Source organism: Zeugodacus cucurbitae, chromosome 5 (assembly GCF_028554725.1).
Source record: "Zeugodacus cucurbitae isolate PBARC_wt_2022May chromosome 5, idZeuCucr1.2, whole genome shotgun sequence".
In the NCBI taxonomy this organism is placed as follows: Eukaryota; Metazoa; Arthropoda; class Insecta; order Diptera; family Tephritidae; genus Zeugodacus; species Zeugodacus cucurbitae.
Genome location: NC_071670.1, coordinates 3,161,782 through 3,179,342, shown reverse-complemented (window position 1 = coordinate 3,179,342; position 17,561 = coordinate 3,161,782). Strand labels below are relative to the sequence as shown.

At 40.4% G+C, this 17,561-nt stretch overlaps 3 protein-coding genes across 5 annotated transcripts in view; 2 read left to right on the top strand and 1 right to left on the bottom strand.

The window, feature by feature from the left end:
• Positions 1 to 17,561, bottom strand: part of LOC105208692 (protein suppressor of forked) — a 47,512-nt gene that overhangs the window by 29,292 nt on the left and 659 nt on the right. The window contains exons 3-12 of one of the 2 annotated variants that reach the window (XM_054232300.1): positions 17,222 to 17,497; positions 17,051 to 17,162; positions 16,794 to 16,985; positions 16,028 to 16,219; positions 15,550 to 15,963; positions 15,379 to 15,486; positions 14,814 to 15,108; positions 13,358 to 13,793; positions 12,943 to 13,276; positions 12,769 to 12,881 (exon numbers count right to left, since the gene is read on the bottom strand). In XM_054232300.1, coding sequence (XP_054088275.1) covers positions 13,567 to 13,793; positions 14,814 to 15,108; positions 15,379 to 15,486; positions 15,550 to 15,963; positions 16,028 to 16,219; positions 16,794 to 16,985; positions 17,051 to 17,162; positions 17,222 to 17,497 — 1,816 coding nt within the window. In that variant the 3' untranslated portion in view covers positions 12,769 to 12,881; positions 12,943 to 13,276; positions 13,358 to 13,566. Of the gene's footprint in view, positions 1 to 12,768; positions 12,882 to 12,942; positions 13,794 to 14,813; positions 15,109 to 15,378; positions 15,487 to 15,549; positions 15,964 to 16,027; positions 16,220 to 16,793; positions 16,986 to 17,050; positions 17,163 to 17,221; positions 17,498 to 17,561 lie in introns of both variants that reach the window. The other variant, XM_011178682.3, reaches the window with a different exon arrangement.
• Alp-m_4 (alkaline phosphatase) lies at positions 1,115 to 3,729 on the top strand. The gene is made up of 4 exons (XM_011178676.3): positions 1,115 to 1,350; positions 1,479 to 1,822; positions 2,135 to 2,662; positions 2,735 to 3,729. The coding sequence occupies exons 1-4, from the start codon at positions 1,278 to 1,280 to the stop codon at positions 3,455 to 3,457; spliced, it is 1,668 nt and encodes a 555-aa protein (XP_011176978.2). The 5' UTR covers positions 1,115 to 1,277; the 3' UTR covers positions 3,458 to 3,729.
• LOC105208688 (uncharacterized) lies at positions 7,319 to 12,785 on the top strand. Of its 2 annotated transcripts, XR_008471534.1 has the most exons (7): positions 7,319 to 8,204; positions 8,285 to 8,503; positions 9,233 to 10,123; positions 10,188 to 10,343; positions 10,401 to 10,748; positions 10,812 to 12,368; positions 12,439 to 12,785. XR_008471534.1 is itself a non-coding variant. In XM_011178677.3 (6 exons), exons 1-6 carry the CDS (start codon positions 7,740 to 7,742, stop codon positions 11,880 to 11,882), a joined length of 3,150 nt encoding a protein of 1,049 aa, XP_011176979.2. In that variant the 5' UTR covers positions 7,319 to 7,739; the 3' UTR covers positions 11,883 to 12,785. The 2 variants fall into 2 exon arrangements, 1 of the variants encoding a protein (XP_011176979.2); XM_011178677.3 differs by having other exon boundaries at positions 10,812 to 12,785.

Genomic DNA, 17,561 nt, shown 5'->3' with positions numbered 1-17,561 from the left:
AGCGAGCGTTGACCGGCGCCGCTCCTGTGACAAGCAAACTTATTTTTTCTAAAAAATATTATAATTTATTTTTATATAATTTTTTTTCTAATTACTTCTTGCGAAATCCTCGCACTACAGTTACGACGTTTATTTTCTTATTATTTTTTACTACACCCGCTTGCAACGCATCGCCTGCTACGCTTATCAGCAGCACTTTCACGTGAAACGTGATGTGCGCCGCCACAGTTGATTTCTTATTTTTCTCAACAAAGCACAGAATCGCGTGTATTCATGTAAACAAGTCCCGCTTCTATCATTTTAATTAAACTCATAAGTACAGCTTCTTGACCAGCACCAAAGCGCGCCAACACATGTGTGCGAAAATCTATATAACCTTAACTAATAACGGTATTATCAGTTCAATTGCACGAATATAAAATATAAAAAATTTAATTTATAAATAGCACACACAACACATAACTTTTCCATTGCCGTTAGTTAGTTTATTGTTGTTGTTGTGTGGTTATGCAAATTATGTCAGCACGTTTCAATGCGACAGCCGAGACGCGCCATCGAACGCCTATCGCCGCCTGACTTCACGTGATTATTCAATGCTCGTACATTGAACGGCAGCAAAGCCACGTGAACAGCTCGACAAGCAGACGGCAGGCAGGCAAGCGGGCAGTCAGCCGATGCGCTACATGTATGTATGTCTGTATGTATGTGCGCGCGTATGTACGTGTGACGAGCCTCCTGTTGACGCATAAACAAGCCGTTATTGTTGTTATTATTATTTTAGCAAACTACCAACAGCCGCACGGCGCTGTGTTTCGACCGAAAAACGTGCGGCACTTACAACAACAAACAACAACAATAGTCCGTTTTTGGAAAAACAATTTGTATGTATATGTGCCGACTCTTTATCAGCGCTCGTCTGCTTTCGGCACGCAAACAGCCAATAGCGGCCAGCCTGTGTTGGCAAAAACACTAACAAAAAATAAAATCACCAGCGGTCCACTGTCCATCCATACACTCATCCCGAGCGCGCAGCATTTTAACTGATAAGCGCTCAAGTCTGTTGTACGTTGACATGACGCGGCCTGCGGTGGCACTATAAGTACCACAGCTGGCCGAGCGTTTGAGTCAGTACTGAAACGGTAAGCTAAGTGAACTGCTTAGTGCAGTGCAAAGCGTACATTATACTAGAAAGCAAAAGGACCTCATTAGGCTCGCTCTCTCAGTCAGAAGAACGTTTCAACAAAACAACCAAAAACAGAAATAAAGAAATCTACAAGATGTGCAGTTTACGGCAATTTACACTAATATTCTTGGCCTGCCTGCTATCAGTCTACCAGACGCACAGCTTTGGTGAGTACGCAACTGTACTTTTTTTCAAAATAAATTTAAGCGCGTTTTGCGTTTCACTTATTTTAATTTGATTTTAAGACCTACAGTTCCACTAACCTTTACTTGCTACTTCCTTTTCACCTCCGCAGCCATTCATCATGAGCCCAGCGAGCGTCGCATGCATCCCGTCTTCAATTTCAAGGCCGCGTTACCGACGGAACATACCATCGGCAAACGCTCCATGCCCATGATTAATTTCGATGCGCCAAGAACGGAAGAAGAAGCTTCGCATTACTGGAACTCAATTGGACAGAACATACTGGAGAAGCAGATTGCCGAGAAGTCACAGCTCAATACAAATTTGGCTAAAAATATAATATTCTTCTTGGGGGACGGCATGTCCATACCAACTTTGACGGCGGGACGCGTCTATTTGGGTGGCGAGGAAAAACAATTTAGCTTCGAACGTTTCCCCTATGTGGGACTCAGTAAGGTGAGTGTCGAGGCAACGCTTAATATGACTTTAAACTGAGTACATATGTTATTAGAGTCTTCAGCTTTTGCTGCGACGCAGATTTGCACTTAATTTCCACTCTATGTACTCAGCCTTAGGTCCTATCATGTTTAGTGTTATAAAAACAAGTGGCAAAGATAACTGAAACAGGCTTCTACGTGGTAATTAGACCACGCAAGGTCGGTGTCGCGTTATCTACCATGTTGCTACATGTTTTCATTGTTCTTAATAGCCGCTCCAAACTCCGCTTTGATCTACCTTATTAATCGCAATCTTTCCTCTCCCTTACAGACCTACTGCACCAACACACAGGTTGCCGACTCGGCTTGCACGGCTACCGCTTATCTCGGCGGCGTTAAAACTAATTACGGCACAATCGGCGTATCGGCTGCCGTCGAGCCGAACGATTGTTTGGCACAAAACAATACGCTGCATCACGTCAGTTCGATTGCCGCATGGGCGCAAAAGCAGGGCATGGCAACGGGTCTAGTCACCACCACTTCGGTGACACACGCCTCCCCCGCTGGCGTTTATGCGCATGTTGCCAACCGCAATTGGGAGAATGACGCGGAGGTGTTATCCGATAACGGTGATCCGAATATCTGCACTGATATCGCATCGCAGCTGGTGCACGGTGAAGTCGGACGCAATTTGAATGTTATCTTGGGTGGCGGACGCAAACATTTTCTGCCGAATACAGTGCGCGAGTTAGAGGGTGAGATGGGCCAGCGGCTGGATGGACACAATTTGCTTAACGAGTGGCTGTCTATGCATGGCAACGACGCACACTATGCGCAAACACGCGACGAACTGTTGAATGTAAGTGCCGCTAAGCGCATTGAAGGCAACAGCCGATACTAACAAATGTTTTCTATTGTTTTTTATTTACAGTTGCCCGCTTCTGCTACACACGTGATGGGTCTCTTTGGTGCCAATCACATGCCTTTCCATTTGGACGCGGATGCCAAGCTAACACCCACACTCGCCGAGATGACCGCTGTGGCTTTAGATATATTGGAGCGTCAGAGCAACGGACGCGGTTTCTTCCTATTCGTAGAGGGCGGACGCATTGATCACGCACACCACGATACACTCGCCATGAAAGCTTTAGATGAGACAGCCGAGTTCGATAAAGCCATCGCATTGGCGCGCTCACGCACCGACGTACGCGACACACTCACCGTCGTCACCTCGGACCACTCGCACACCATGTCGGTGGCCGGTTACTCTTCGCGCAAGAACGATATTATTGGCGTAAATAACGGTCAACTGGCCGATGATCAGTTACCCTATGCGACACTCAGCTACGCCAATGGACCCGGCTTCGAATACAATGTGCTCAAAGCAAATGGCGCAATTAAACGCAAGAACTTGCACAAGATCGACATGAAACACAAGGACTATCCATTCCCCACCATGGTGCCACTCGAATCGGAGACGCATGGTGGCGACGATGTCGGCGTATTCGCAATCGGTCCATACGCGCATCTCTTCACCGGCAACTACGAGCAAAACTACTTGCCACATGCGATAAGCTACGCGGCGTGTTTACAGAGTGATAGCGGCGTGAAAAGAACAGCGTGTACGGATGGTCTGCTGAATGGACGCGCTTGAATGGCGCGTGGTGGAAAGCTAAATGGGGATTTTGGGTTGGGGCACCTGATGCTTTAGGATAGCTACAATATTCATTATGATCTAGTTAATTTATAGTTACTTTTAGGTTAATGAAACATGTTTAAATGTCCGTGTGATTCATAGTCGTATACAGAATGTCATGTACTTATTTATAATTTAGTTTAATTAATTTAGTAAACAAAAAGCTAATTAAATTATTAATGTGAGAACACAGCAAGAAAGATTGTGTTCTCGAAATTGAAAAAACTAAATTGGATTTTTGATTGAAATTTATGGAAAGTGGAGTCTAAGGATAGTTGTTTGCCCAGCGTGAGAATTAGAGCATATGTTCATAATTGCCACAGAAATTAAGCTTTGGAAATATTTCGGAAAGGAAGTTATTGAAGGTAGCTTCCGCATTCGTTGCTTTTACATTTTTGTTTGTCACGCAACCAAAAAGGCCAATGGAGCGAGAAACAAAAAGCGGGGTGAAAAGTTAAAGGTAATATGATTGGATTCAAAAATTCCCAGTATCGCCGTAATAAATGTTCAATGCGGTCCTACACCATTGCCCACTATGTACTCAGCCTTATGCAGAGCTTATGACCTTTATTTAAGCCATAGGTAATAAATAATAGGCTATGCGTGACAAACACCAAGAGAATGTAAAGAAAACTGTTCTAAATAACTACTGGATACTTGAGGTTTAGCCCTCGAACTATAAGTTTAAGGCACAGACACATTCAATAGAAGAGAAGAATGAAGTGGTTACACAAAATAAAGCTCATAAATATGTAATAGAACCATGTTAACTTTTCAATGAAAACGCTGAATAAGATATTCTGTCCGGCAATGGTCATTGTCAGGGGTGTCAATGGGCCCTTAACCAATTATAATTAAACCGTAAATAGAATTCGTGCTCACTTGAGTCATTTAAAGTCTTTATCGGGTGTAAAATAAGGAATAAGTGAAATGGAAAGGACATTTAATGCAAAGAACTTGACACGGTAGCAGCAGCTGTAAGCTTGCTGAATAATGGTCGATTTTTAGGATAACATAAAGTTCAATACCACTTATTGGCGAACGGACTAAAATATATACATAAGTCTAAATATTTCAAAGATTTTCATTTTAAAGATTTTGTACTGAATGATATACCAAACGGGTATAATTTTACTGAGGAAATGAACAGATCTGTTAAATGTTTTCTAACAAATTCTGAATAGTGTATGATGAAATCGTGTTCTAAAAATCTCAGGTCCGAAAGCTATTTGACTTTAGTCCCGGGTACTTTTCATCAAATTAATCCTTGAACGCCGCCAACGATTAACTTGGAGCTTCAAAAAAGAAAGGAACGCCTTTTTCGGTCTGAAGAGCAAACTCAGCAGAGACCAGCGGGGTGGAGGAATAATACTTTAAACTGGAGGGTTGGTCAGTCAATTTTGGTGCAGGCGATGACGCCTCGGAACAACCATAACTTTAGAGTGAAATTCTGACACAGAGGTTGACTACACTAATCCGTTCATCTTTTACTCAGTAAACTCAAACTGAACTGTCGTTAAGAAAAGTCAAACAATCGATATTTGTTTTTTGTAACCGGCTCTAAACGCTTCGGCGATGCTTGAAGGTCTGTGGGTATCCATATTTAGAAGTTCGCGGCATCACAATGGCAGGGCGATTTTAGCTGTCTACGTGAGATTCATAAACTAACCTAACCTTTGGAAAAAGTTGTCGGTTCGGAGAAGTCAGAGCTTTCCAGAGCCGCATGCCGAGAGATCCCTGAAGGATAAATTAGTCATCAAATAAAGTAAAAACTCAAACCTTTCTCTATAAAGTCTCCTCTAAGTTACACTCTTATTACTACCAGAGTTCCCATTTAAGTACACGCGCCACAAATTTCGGTAGTTGACACGCCCTTATCAATAATCATAGGACTATTATTAACTTTTACTTAGTGTGTTAAACACACGCAATAACAACACAAATATCGGCGAGTATGAGAAGTTTGCTTTTAGGAGCGAAAGCGGTAAACAATTTTCGGTACAATAAAAATAAATAAAGCGGTAAGCACAAACTAAGCGGCAGCTACTCATACATATGAATAAATATCTAGAGGTCCATTATAATTTGCACATGGCCAAGCAAATATTTGATATAAGACGCTAATATTTACTCTCAAATAGACTGCGCCTTTTATGATATTGAATTTTCCGAATTGAGCAAACGACAAGTCACAGTCGCGCACAACCGGTTTACGAGTATGTTAGAAAGGCAAATCAGCTGACTAACAGTCAAAATGAGCAATATTGACTTCACATTTCTGCATTGTTTGTGCGCGTTCAGGTAAATACTCTCGGTGGGGCATACAACAGTATACAGTGCGCGATAAAAATATGAATACAGAAACATACAAATGTATAAGTAAAGGATGGAGTCTGAATAGGAGATCTAATACTAAGCTCCTAGTGAGATATGTTACCGAATTGACAGTCCTTGGTCGGAGAAAAAACTCAGTTCGCTACGGTTACGTAGATACGACTATCGTAGGAACCGAGTTCCGAGCTCATACAGTACGATATTTGAGTTAATTTAGAGTTCAACGATCTAGTCGAATTAACAAACCAAAGACTTTTAGTTTATCCAAAGTGGGCTCTATACTCTAGACATCCAATACCATCAGAAAACCTATACAAATTCGTCTAGAGACGCTTAATATTATAGAGAAATGAGCGGAGTTTTTAAACTTTGTTGTCTAAATAATCCAAATAAGAGCTCATAACTTATAAACTTTCAAATAATTATGAGAAACGTACGGAGTTGATTGTCCTCCGCCGGAGAGAGTACGTTCCGGTTACGTAGAACCGTCTATTGTAGGAACGATCTTCCGAGCTCATATAGTACGATATTTGATTCACTGTGATGTTCAGTGATCTTGTTGAATTAACAACCCAATCCCGAAGTGTTCAATATATCCAAAATGGACACCATAGATTCGATTACATAGACATCTCATACAATTAGAAGCCCTATACAACCCAAATTCAGCTAGATACGCTTAATATTATAGAGAAATGAGTGGTAATAAAGTTTTCAGATATTTTTGTAAAAAAATCGGCTTTTTTTGAAGTGAAATTTCCATTTTCGTACGGCGCTTTAAGATGCTAACGGTACTTAACGAGACTTGATAGCTAGGGTTTGTGGATTAAAGGTTTCGAAAAGAAGGCAAAACAAACAGTGGAAGCTGCTAAATTTATTTGGACATTAATATGAATGCTAAATTAAGAAAAAGCGACCTCTGAAGTCCAGTAAGACGTGGACGTACCTTCAATTTAGCAACACACTGTGATATACAGCAAAAAGTACAAAGCACGCATAATAAGAACGACTCTGCAAATAAGATTAACCCGCTTCCTACGAAAAGCCGCATACATTCTGGTATACACGCTGTGCACACGCTAGAAAACGGCATTTAGACAAGCGCATGTACCGACGCTTAAATTGTTTAAAAAAAATTGTTTGTTTGGCATCAATGGGCTGTCTTAAGCCGGCAACTGACTGAGAGTGCTACCTGTTGCTGCCGCCAGCGGCCAACTTTTAAAATACCTGTTGTTTAAAATACTGCTGCTCTCTACCGCTCTAACACACGCGCTCTCTCTAGCGCTGGACGCATGGCGTTCATTCAACTCTGTTTGCGGCCGCCAGCGCATTTGTTATTGTAAACGGTTTGTTTGTGCATCCAATGTTGGTCACTTTTTTATTGTATTTGTATGCTTGGACAACAGAGTTTTTGTTATGATTTTGAGTTTCCATTTACGCACGTTATTTGCTTGTTGTTGCTGCCGTAGTTGTTGTACGACAAACGGCGTTTGTGGTCGATACGGTTCCCGTTTTGGCCACGACCATTTGGCCCTTAGCACGATGTTTCGTTTGTCACAACCGAGTCGCTGGTTTACGCTAAATCTCAGCTTCAACGGGCGCACAGCACTTTGGCCGTAGTCATCGTCGCGATGTCATCGTGATCGGGACAACTGTTTCTGTACGCGCTGCGGGGTTTTGCGCGCACGAAATCAAAACGAAAAACTTTTCTATAGGCTTTCTAGCGCTGGCCGATTGGCGCTTTCTCGCGACTCACTAACAGTTTATGTAGTGTTTTGGATTTGTTAGTGCGACGTCATCAAAGCGCTTGTGACGCCAATAAGTCGACATTCTTAGAGTACGCTTTGGCATGTCGCGGTGAAAGTTATTTTGCTTTTGTGGTTGTCAGTTATTAAAAACGAAATTAATGGAGCTTTATAAGGACTGCAATGGCGCTTGCGCAATCGCAACGCCACCACCGACAATGATGTCGACGCTACCGACGCAACAGCAACGCATTAAATGTGGTGAAGTCTATATTTGGGACTGTGTTGGGGAACTCTTCGCCATCGAATGTTTGCTCTGCGAGGAGCATCCACTCTGCACGTTGTCGGAATTCCCGGAACACATGGACGTTTGGCATTATGACTGGACGGCTGAGGCACACGCCTCATTACCTGATACAACAACAACAGAGGACAGCTGTGAGTTGCTACCACAGCAATGGATGGAGATTGAAGACTCAATAGCAGCAGAAGCAGTAGCAGCAGCAACAGAGAGCCGCTTAACCGTATTGAGCGATAGCAACAACTCTGCAGACAACAACAACGACTCGGAAACCGTAACAGTGGCATCGGATGTGCCCGAAACTGGGTCATGGCATACAGCTACGGTGAGTGTACGCGCAGGCGACCAAAACAAGCTTTGCAGTTGAGTGTAATTTTCGTTTTTCCCGAATTGCCCAACATCAAGGTTCTCGAAAGTGACTGCAGCGTCGTCGATGTAAGCTCGCCTGCTGAAACCTTTGAAGCGCAACTTTACGACGCGGAGATAGAGGTGTGTGGCGAGGTGAATGATCTGCGCAGCGAAAAAGTATGTGTAGAAGAGCTGCAGAAGAGCGAAACTGAAGAACTGGCAGCGAACAGCGCGCACGTAAACACAATGGATACTATTGTGAAGAAACGGGTTGAGGCAAGTTAATGCTAATTATAGCAGTTTTTTTGTGTGAAAATGAACTTTGGTAGTTGCTCAAGCGCGTTTTTCTTGGAAAGACTACATTTTTGTATGAAGTGATTATGGAAAAAATTATCTTTTGGCAGATATTTGCGAATTCGTTAGTTTTTAACGGTATAACTAAGTAAAAAGTCTGAACGGAACGTACTCGCGGTTAGAAAACGAGAGTCCATTGAAGGAGAGCCCCGACTTGGGTGCAAAACTTAGACAAGATGGTTTTAAATTATAGAAGAAAGCTTTTTTTTACCCTTCATTGTCTCCTAAAAGTCAAAATCAAACTTTCGGAATTTATTTCAGCTACTTGAAGGCTTTAAAAAACTTGATGGTCCCACATTTTTCCTAATAAATCCTTTCCTTTAGTACGCAACTCTGAATTCAGTTGAGGTACAGATAATGTCCGAACCTCAGAACAAGTAGGTGAAAGAAGTTAGTACTACTCCATTCATCTAACGGTATCAGACTCTTCGCGGTGCATGTCGAAATACCGAATATATTTCAGTCTATAGGCCCAAAAACCTTGAGTCTTTCCTTAATTTTCCTAAAAATCTGAATTACTCTAAAGAAGAAGAGGCTCCTGGGTTCGAAAAGTGACAGAAAAGCTACCTTCTTTAAAGAAAAAAGTAGCCACTTAAATTCCACGGTATTTTCAAAGCCCGCTAGATAATCACGATTATAATACTTTTGCAGAACCCACTACTGAAGCGCCTCAGAACTGAGAAATTAATAGAGGTTTATGAAAAATTCCCCGAACTCTGGCATAAAGAAAAACGAGGTGACCAAAAGACTGAGGCTCAGGCGAAGGCATATCGCAGCATCAGTCAGAAACTGAAAAAGTTCGGTATAAACCTGAAAGCGGCGGCTGTACAGCGGCGACTTAATGCGCTACGCAAGCGATATCGTCTCGAGAAACTTGAAGAACTCAAAACTCAATTGAAGGGACAAACATATGAAAGCAGCTTCGAGTTCTACGCGCATTTACAATTCCTAAGGGAGCACATCGAGCCGCAGTTGTGTAAGATTTGCAGACGGATTTGTAAAGATCCCGGCGACTGTTGTGAGGGAGGAGAAGAAGGAAGAACAGAAGAAAATGCGATCACCAATGAAACTGTAGAAGACGAAGATGTGGCTGTTGAAGGAAAGGAAGATAATCACGTGTTCTGCGGCGCCAAGGAGAAACGACTAGAAGAAAGCATGGAAGAAAGAAATGAAGGAAACTGCGAGGTCGAAAACCTTGTTAACGAAATAACTCTTCAACTCAGTAAATCTGCGGCGCAACACTTTGAGGTTATGGTCGAGGAGATATTAAAAAGTGAGGACGTTATGCAGGAAGCGGCGAAGTTAGAAACAAATACGACAGAGCTCAAAAATAATGAAGTTGATTCAATAGTAGAATCTACGAACAAGCTGCAAGAAGAGCTCACATATGTAGAGCAGTCAACTAGGTATCTAGAACCGAGAACCACGTTGCAGGAGAACCGCAAAGCAGACGAAAATCCGAACGAGCCAAATGCACCACGGCGCTCATTGCGGAAAAGAAATAAAATACAAATTCTAGAGGTGCTAGAGCTGCCAAGAGTGGTAAAGAGCACCAATGATGGGGTTTTTGTAAACACATTTATAAAATAGTCTACTGCATTTTCAGAAACTGTTCCAGGCACAAGAGCCCGAGGTTAGCACGTCTACGCCTCATCACCAACAAGCCGTTACAGTAAACGAAGTTAGCAGCTTTGACGCTGATGAGAATATGGCTTCAGAGGAGTACGATTCATCGAATGGTGACTCGGGTATACTACACGATGTAAGTAGCAGTAAGATAATTGACAAGCGCTGATTCAAAAACACTCTTCCGTTGCAGTACGATGAACAAACCCAAGCTGCGCCGCAGTACACCGAGGAGACTGAGTCTTACGCGCGCCTCACGGCTGAGCAAGCGCAAAAATTGATAGAACTCTACAGTGAGTACCCGATGCTTTGGGATCCCGATCATGCAGACTTTAAAAGTCGCGTGCGACGGCGCAATGTTTGGCGTCAAATAACGGCACAGTTTAATGCGCACTACCAGATGTGCTACACTTGGGTGAAGTTGCACCGCAAAATGCACGATTATATCAAGTATTATAGGCGCGAACGGCAGCGCATCGAACTGGAGGGCGGCTGTACGCGTTGGTGCTTTTATGATAACTTCGCTTTCCTCAATGAAGTGGTGAGTAACTCGCATATAATTGCTGTCGCTATGAGCACTTTACACATTTAATTGGCTTTACAGCTCGCTGAGCAGTGTACCGATGCGCCGAAGCTGCTACTGAATAAGCAGCAAAATCTGAAAATCATCGAGGTGTACGCGGCGCATCCGCAATTGTGGAATACGAATAATGAGCTGTACAAGCGGCGCCGCATGCGTTCGAACATTTTCAAGGCGATGAGCGAGCAGCTGCGCGACGTGCACAATATAAACATATCAGCGCTTAAGTTGAAACAGCGCATTGTGGAATTCCGCTGCACCTACCGTTTGGAAAAGGAGCGACGCTGTACCACCAAGCTGCAAGGCGGTACTTATGAACCCTGCTACGAGTACTATCAGCTGCTAAACTTTCTGGACGAGCATATAGCGCCGTTCAACTGCGACGAGTGCGGCGCCCAGTACAAGAAACACACCGAAATCGAACGTCACATGCGGCAAGCGCATTGCAATGGCAAAAATAAAACGAAAATCGTTGTTACACAGCACGCGCCGCGTAGCACTGCCTCCGAAAAGCCCACCATCGCGCTGGAGAACATTTGTCACATATGCGGCATGAGCTTCACGCTGAGTCGCAATCTGCTGTGTCACCTCAAACGTCACAGCAATCAGCGCCAACACATGTGCGCTTATTGTCCGAAGAAGTTCTTTGACGGCCCCGCTTTGCGCGTACACGAACGCTCACATACCCAAAGCCGGCCGTTCGTCTGCGAACAGTGCGGCGTCAGCTACGCAACGGGCAGCAAACTGAATCAGCATTTGAAGCGGCACAGCGGTAGACGCGACTTTCCATGTGAGCTCTGCGACAAGGCATTCTACACGGCTTTCGATTGTGAGCGTCATATGCGCACGCACTTGAATATACGTGAGAAGGTTTGTCCCATATGTGGCAAGGACTTCGGCGTTGGTTCGAGCTATTATGCGCACATGCTGCTGCATTCGGCCGTCAAACGGTACAAGTGCAAAATGTGCTGCAAGCAATTTGCGCAGTTCGCTGGGTTATATAAGCATCGTAAACGCTATCACCCGAAAGAGTTTGCAATGGAGCGCGCGAAAAAGAGTGGTCGCGTTACGAAGAATGTGACGGTAAGCAAATGATTGAGTGGGAAAGCTATAATTTAAAGACCTTAGCTTAAGGTCACTCCTTTGTGAATCCTGGATCCCCCCTAGATTAGTAATTAGTCGAGCAGCTTCTACAGCAAGCATCCGGTAATATTTTTAACCTTTCGACATGGATCCCGATGGGACAATGGCAAAAGACAAAGAACCTCTACGACTAAGTAGAGGTAACCTTTACTGAGAGCGAAGAAATCGGTAGACTTGCTGCGATTCATCTTAGGCCAGAAATATCTGGCGACTGCGCAAGTGCTAGTGACAGCTTAGCCGAGGCCCATGTGTTCAGTAGTAAACGACAATAAGACAACGGTGCTCCTACATGTTTCCATGCTACTGATGGTGAGACTGACGTTCCTGACCTTGCAAGCTCATCAGCCTTTCAATTTCCCGCGATTCCGCTGTGGCCAGGAACCCAGACCAGTCTAATCGAAAAGTATAACGATGCCACAGATGGTCACCTCACTAAAGGTTGCTGCGCTTCGAAACAATATATCTTATTAAAAGCGGAAATCGTAAATTTAGTTCTCATCGATTTCAGGAGGCTCCAGGCCTGTCTACGTCGGTACGGTACGGATCCGGATTTCTATACAAGCAAGAACTGTCAACTTTTGAAAGAACCACACCGGCGCGCCGCGGCGCCTAACTTATCCTCAATTAGACTTAAAATTGCTTTCATTTTTCAAACTCAGCTTTAGTCAAGCATTTTTACCGTTATTAACGGTACTTTTAGCATAATTTACGAACGAACAAATGTTCTAGTTAATATTTAGACAATCAAGTGTCTAAAAATAGAGTTAAACAAAATCTCTAAACTACTTCACACTACTTTATAGTAAAATAACGGTAATAAAAATCAAAACAAACTCACCAGTTCATTATATAATAATATTAGCACCTTACTTAGAGCAATTTATAATTTGAGGTTAAGTAGTGATTTGGCCTGTCGTATGGCCGGTGTTTGATAATTTGAATTTGTAGAAACTACAAAGAAAAACTGTATTTTAGTAAAAGCGGCAACCAAATGCATACTTTTAAAGCGCACCATTGTGGCGAGGCTTATCTGCTGGTGCTTGGTAACTGTTGCTGATGAGGATTACTGTGCAGTTTCAGATACTGACTGCACAACAGCATACAACAAAAACGTTGGAGGCGTATTTTTTGCTGTTACAACAATTATAACAATTGCGTGTTCGCTGATACAATAAGTGCAGTTATTTGATTGATTGAAATTACAGCTTTGGCTACAGCAACAACAGCAAGCAGCAGACAAAACCAGCTTTTGTGTCTAATAAATATTGTTGTTTTTTCTTATAATCGTTGTATTGTGTTCATTGTATATTTTTGAAAACTTGCACGCCAATAGCAGTGTCTCTTACCTAGGTGTTAGATAAGAAAATAACTTAATTTAGCAAATTAAAATTAAATTTAAATTTAGCAAGCATTTAACATATACTCACTAAATACCGTCCAATAGTTGTAGTTTTGAAATATTATATGTAATGCCTTTATATTGCCGTTATGTGTGAATGAATAAATAAAAACTTTAAAACTCTTTGCAGAAAGAAAAACTCGTTTTTTACATTGCGTTAAATGCTGCATGCACTATGCAGCGACGCGCGCGCTTAAAATACACATATTATATTATTTATATTTAGAAAAAACATATTTATTTGGAGAAGCGTTTTTGCTGCCGCAAACGGTATATATCATTAGCTGGTGGCGCTGGTGCTTGACCCTCTTCATCGCTGTCATCACCGCCGGGCAGCATGCGTCGCCGTTTCAGACTGCCCGCATCGCCGGTGCAGACGCTGTCATCGACAATCCAATGCACCGATTTCGCCAAATCGAAGAGTTTCGTATCGCAACCATGATCGCCGACGGGCAGGGGCACAGCTGTAACATAAAAAAAAATTAATTAATAAAAATGAGTAAAAATAAATAAATAAATTATTAAAAAATAATTAATAATAATAAAAAATTAATACAAATTAATATAAAAATATTAATTAATAAAAAAATAAGTAATAAAAAACAATTAAGTTATAAAAGCTAATGAAAAAAATTAATAAAAAAAAACTAATTAATTAAAATTAAAAAAAAAATATAATAAAAAAATTAATTAAAAATAATAATAATAAAACTTAATTAAAATTAATAAAAAATAACAATTAATAAAAGATTTATTAATACAAATTAATAAAAAAAATTTATGAAAAAAATAAACACAACTTAAAAAATGAATTAATAAAATCTAATAAAAACTGAATTAATAAAAATAAATAATTTAATAAAAAAATAATTAATAATAATAAAATTAATTAATTAAAATTAATATAAAAAAATAATATTAAAATTAATTAAGAAAAATTAATTTAAAAAAAAATAAAAAACAATCAATTAATTAATATTATTACAAAAAAATTATAATTAAAATTAATAAAAAATGTATAAAATAATCTAAGTGATAAAAAAATATTAATGAAAAATATAACAATTAAAAAAAAATAAATAAAAATAATAATTAATTAAAATTAATTAACAAAAAACTAACTAATAAAAATAAATTAATTGATGAAAATAAATTAATTGATAAAAATAAATAAATGAATAAAAAAATAATTAATCAATAAAAAAATAATTAATCAATAAAACTTAATTGATAAAAATTAAAAAAAAAATAATAATTAATAACAATAAAAAAAATTAATAAAAATTAAAAAAAAAAAATTATAAAAATTAAAAAAAAAAAATTATAAAAATTAAAAAAAAATAATAATTAATAACAATAAAAAAAATTAAAAAAAAAATTTATAAAAATTAAAAAATAATAATTAATAACACTTAATAAAAATAAATAAGAAAATAATTATAAAAATAAAAATATTTTTACAACAAATAACAGTAATAACGCACCGTCTGGCAGCTTAATGCGATTGAAGATGTCGAACAGCATTTCGATGGAGACAAACGGACCGCGGAAGGATACAGGCGGTGGCAGCTGTGCGCACAGTGAAGCCAAAGCTGGCGGTTGTGGAAAGGTGCCACCGGCTAGCGGATGTTCGCCGGGATGTGCATTCACTTTCGGCTTGTACGGCACCATCTGAGAGAAATCGGGACGCGGCAAAGAGACAACCTGCTCGACATCGGGTTCATCCGGCTTGGCAGCGGTAGCGGCGGCGGCGCTTTTATTTGTCATAATGCCGACATTCTGTAAGTTAGCAAGCAAGGTTTAATAAATATTTTGGCATGATAATGTGAGTAAAAATATTTGAAATTTTATGCATATGCTAATGAGTTGTTGAGTTTGAGATGTGCGTTATGTAAGAAAAATGTACATTGTGTTAGCCAATTAGCACAAAACTTACGTAACTCTTCTAGCATTTGCAGCGCGAGCAGCATTGAAATTGCAATTACAAATGCATGCGTACATATAAGTTGGAAAAATATAACTACTAACAGAGCAACAACAACAACTCACCTCTGTATAGCCGATGGAACGCAGCTCAACACTTGTGCAGGGATAAAGATCCAGAAATTTATAGCGATCCACCAGCTGTGCAGTCTCTTTGCCCTCATACTCTTTTAGCTGTAAGTAAAATAAAGTTTAGTTTAAGACATACTTGGTATACAGAAGTAAGACTGCACTCACATTCTCCAGCACCGCGCTGCGCCGGCGCTCCACTTTCACAATACTCGACAAATCGCCAATATTCGATTCGAATTCCAAAAACCGATTCCATACATCCACACTAAGCGCAGGCGTAAGACCACCCGACGACAGCACGCGCTCGAACAGCACACGCGTATTGTTGTCCTCATTCAAATGTGACAAATAATCGATGTAACACATAACATACTCCGGACTACCGCCGAAACGTTTCAAACCGAGTTCAAATATACGAAAAGCAATATCCTTATCCTTCGAACAGTAATATTCCATTAATGCTGCAGCCACGAATACATGATAGCGTGAGCGTACATCTTCACGGCCCTTCTTGAAGACAGCACGCGCGGATTTTATGCCCTCTGCGCGACGAGCGAACTTCATATATTGCACGTAAGCCTTGAAGTTAATGGAAATATACATTAATAAATATTAAATCATCAGTACGAAGCCTGCTACTCACCAGCGTTGGATCAATATCCGGTATGGAGAGCAATTTGTTGTACATAGCATGCACTTTATCATACTTCATGCGTCCCTCCTCAAAGTCTGCATAGGCAAAGTAGAGCAGCGCATTTTTATTCAAGACGCCGTTAATGGAACGCTCCAGTATGTTGGCGCATTCATCGCCGAAGATTTTAGCAGCTTGTGTATCCTGTTTTAGATTTAAAAAAATATATAAATAATTATATACAAATAAGTTGAGATTATATACAAGCTAGTGAACACAGTGAGTGGGCGATGTCAATGGAAGCATCAATGCAGTTGCATGTATGACATATTTTAAACGCTTTTCAGCCGTTAAAATTGATAATTCACAATTATTCAGCAATAATTTCTCAAAAAATCACAATTTCAAAAAATTTATAATGCAACAACATTATTCAGCACTTATTTGAAAAAAAATCACACGTGTTTAAAGTCATGCAACTGCATTAATACAACCATGCATCATTGTACAATAGTTCAAAATAAAAGAAATCGATTATGGCATTTGTAAGCATATTGTGTTGCGCAGTGAGCGCTGAACACAGCGTTTTATTGGCATCTTTTCCAGCAAGTTTTTGTTTTTGCACAAGTAAGCACTGCAGTGCGATGTTTGTATGGCGCCACAACGTTAATAAGTAGCAGCACAACACACTACGGGAACTCAGTAACGGTATATAGCCTCCACGCCAGCTGCTAAATTTAAAAAATATAATTATACGTTTATGCAACACAATACGCACGCCTTTTTCCGCCAACGCTTGCGCACTTTGATCTAAATACTGCGCTGCCTGATGCCACACAGCCGGATGATGGGTGAGCACCAGCAGGCATTGCTCCGTAGCAAACATAACACGACGCGTTATGAGCGCGGTGTCCTCTGTACGTAGAGGATTTGATTTTTCGAATGCAATGAATTTCTTCCATAAGTCAACCTGGAAGGGGAGAAATATTATATTAACATTAATTAATATAAAGGAAAAATTTATTTAGCACTCACCTGCTTCACTTCTTCTTTGGAAAGTGTTGGTGGTACGGCCGGTAAATTACGATTTAAGCCTTTAGTAAGTATTTCAAGTTCCTTGGCAACACGACGTGCGTTCATATAGTCCCTGCAAACACGAAATATTTTTTAAAACTAATTAAACAAATAGTAAAATTGTGAAATTACTTTGAACGCTCCAAACTCATTTTCTCCGATATTATGGGATTTATGTTATGCTCAAACGCTATATAGTCTTTCCATAATTGCTCAATGCCTACAATGGGCGTAACCACGGCTTTCTGATACACTCTACGCACTGCGGTAATTTTCTGATTCTCCGCATAACTACCCACAGCTTCTACGCTGCGCAAGAAATGTATGTAGTCCTGCCAAATTGAGAACGAATGCAAATCCATGCCAATTTTCTCCAAAGCAAAGTCATAAGCCTGCGCTAGCTTTTCTCTAAAAAAATAAGAAATTATTAAATTAATTTATCTATTATTAACTTATACAAAATGTAAACAAC

Bases quoted from the DNA above. Each gene is read 5' to 3' on its own strand.
- Alp-m_4 (XM_011178676.3), top strand. From the start codon at position 1,278: ATGTGCAGTTTACGGCAATTTACACTAATATTCTTGGCCTGCCTGCTA. The intron at 1,351-1,478 runs GTGAGTACGCAA...TCACCTCCGCAG, and splicing joins CTACCAGACGCACAGCTTTG to CCATTCATCATGAGCCCAGC. The intron at 1,823-2,134 runs GTGAGTGTCGAG...TCTCCCTTACAG, and splicing joins CCTATGTGGGACTCAGTAAG to ACCTACTGCACCAACACACA.
- LOC105208688 (XM_011178677.3), top strand. From the start codon at position 7,740: ATGGAGCTTTATAAGGACTGCAATGGCGCTTGCGCAATCGCAACGCCA. The intron at 8,205-8,284 runs GTGAGTGTACGC...CCCAACATCAAG, and splicing joins GGTCATGGCATACAGCTACG to GTTCTCGAAAGTGACTGCAG. The intron at 10,344-10,400 runs GTAAGTAGCAGT...CTTCCGTTGCAG, and splicing joins ACTCGGGTATACTACACGAT to TACGATGAACAAACCCAAGC.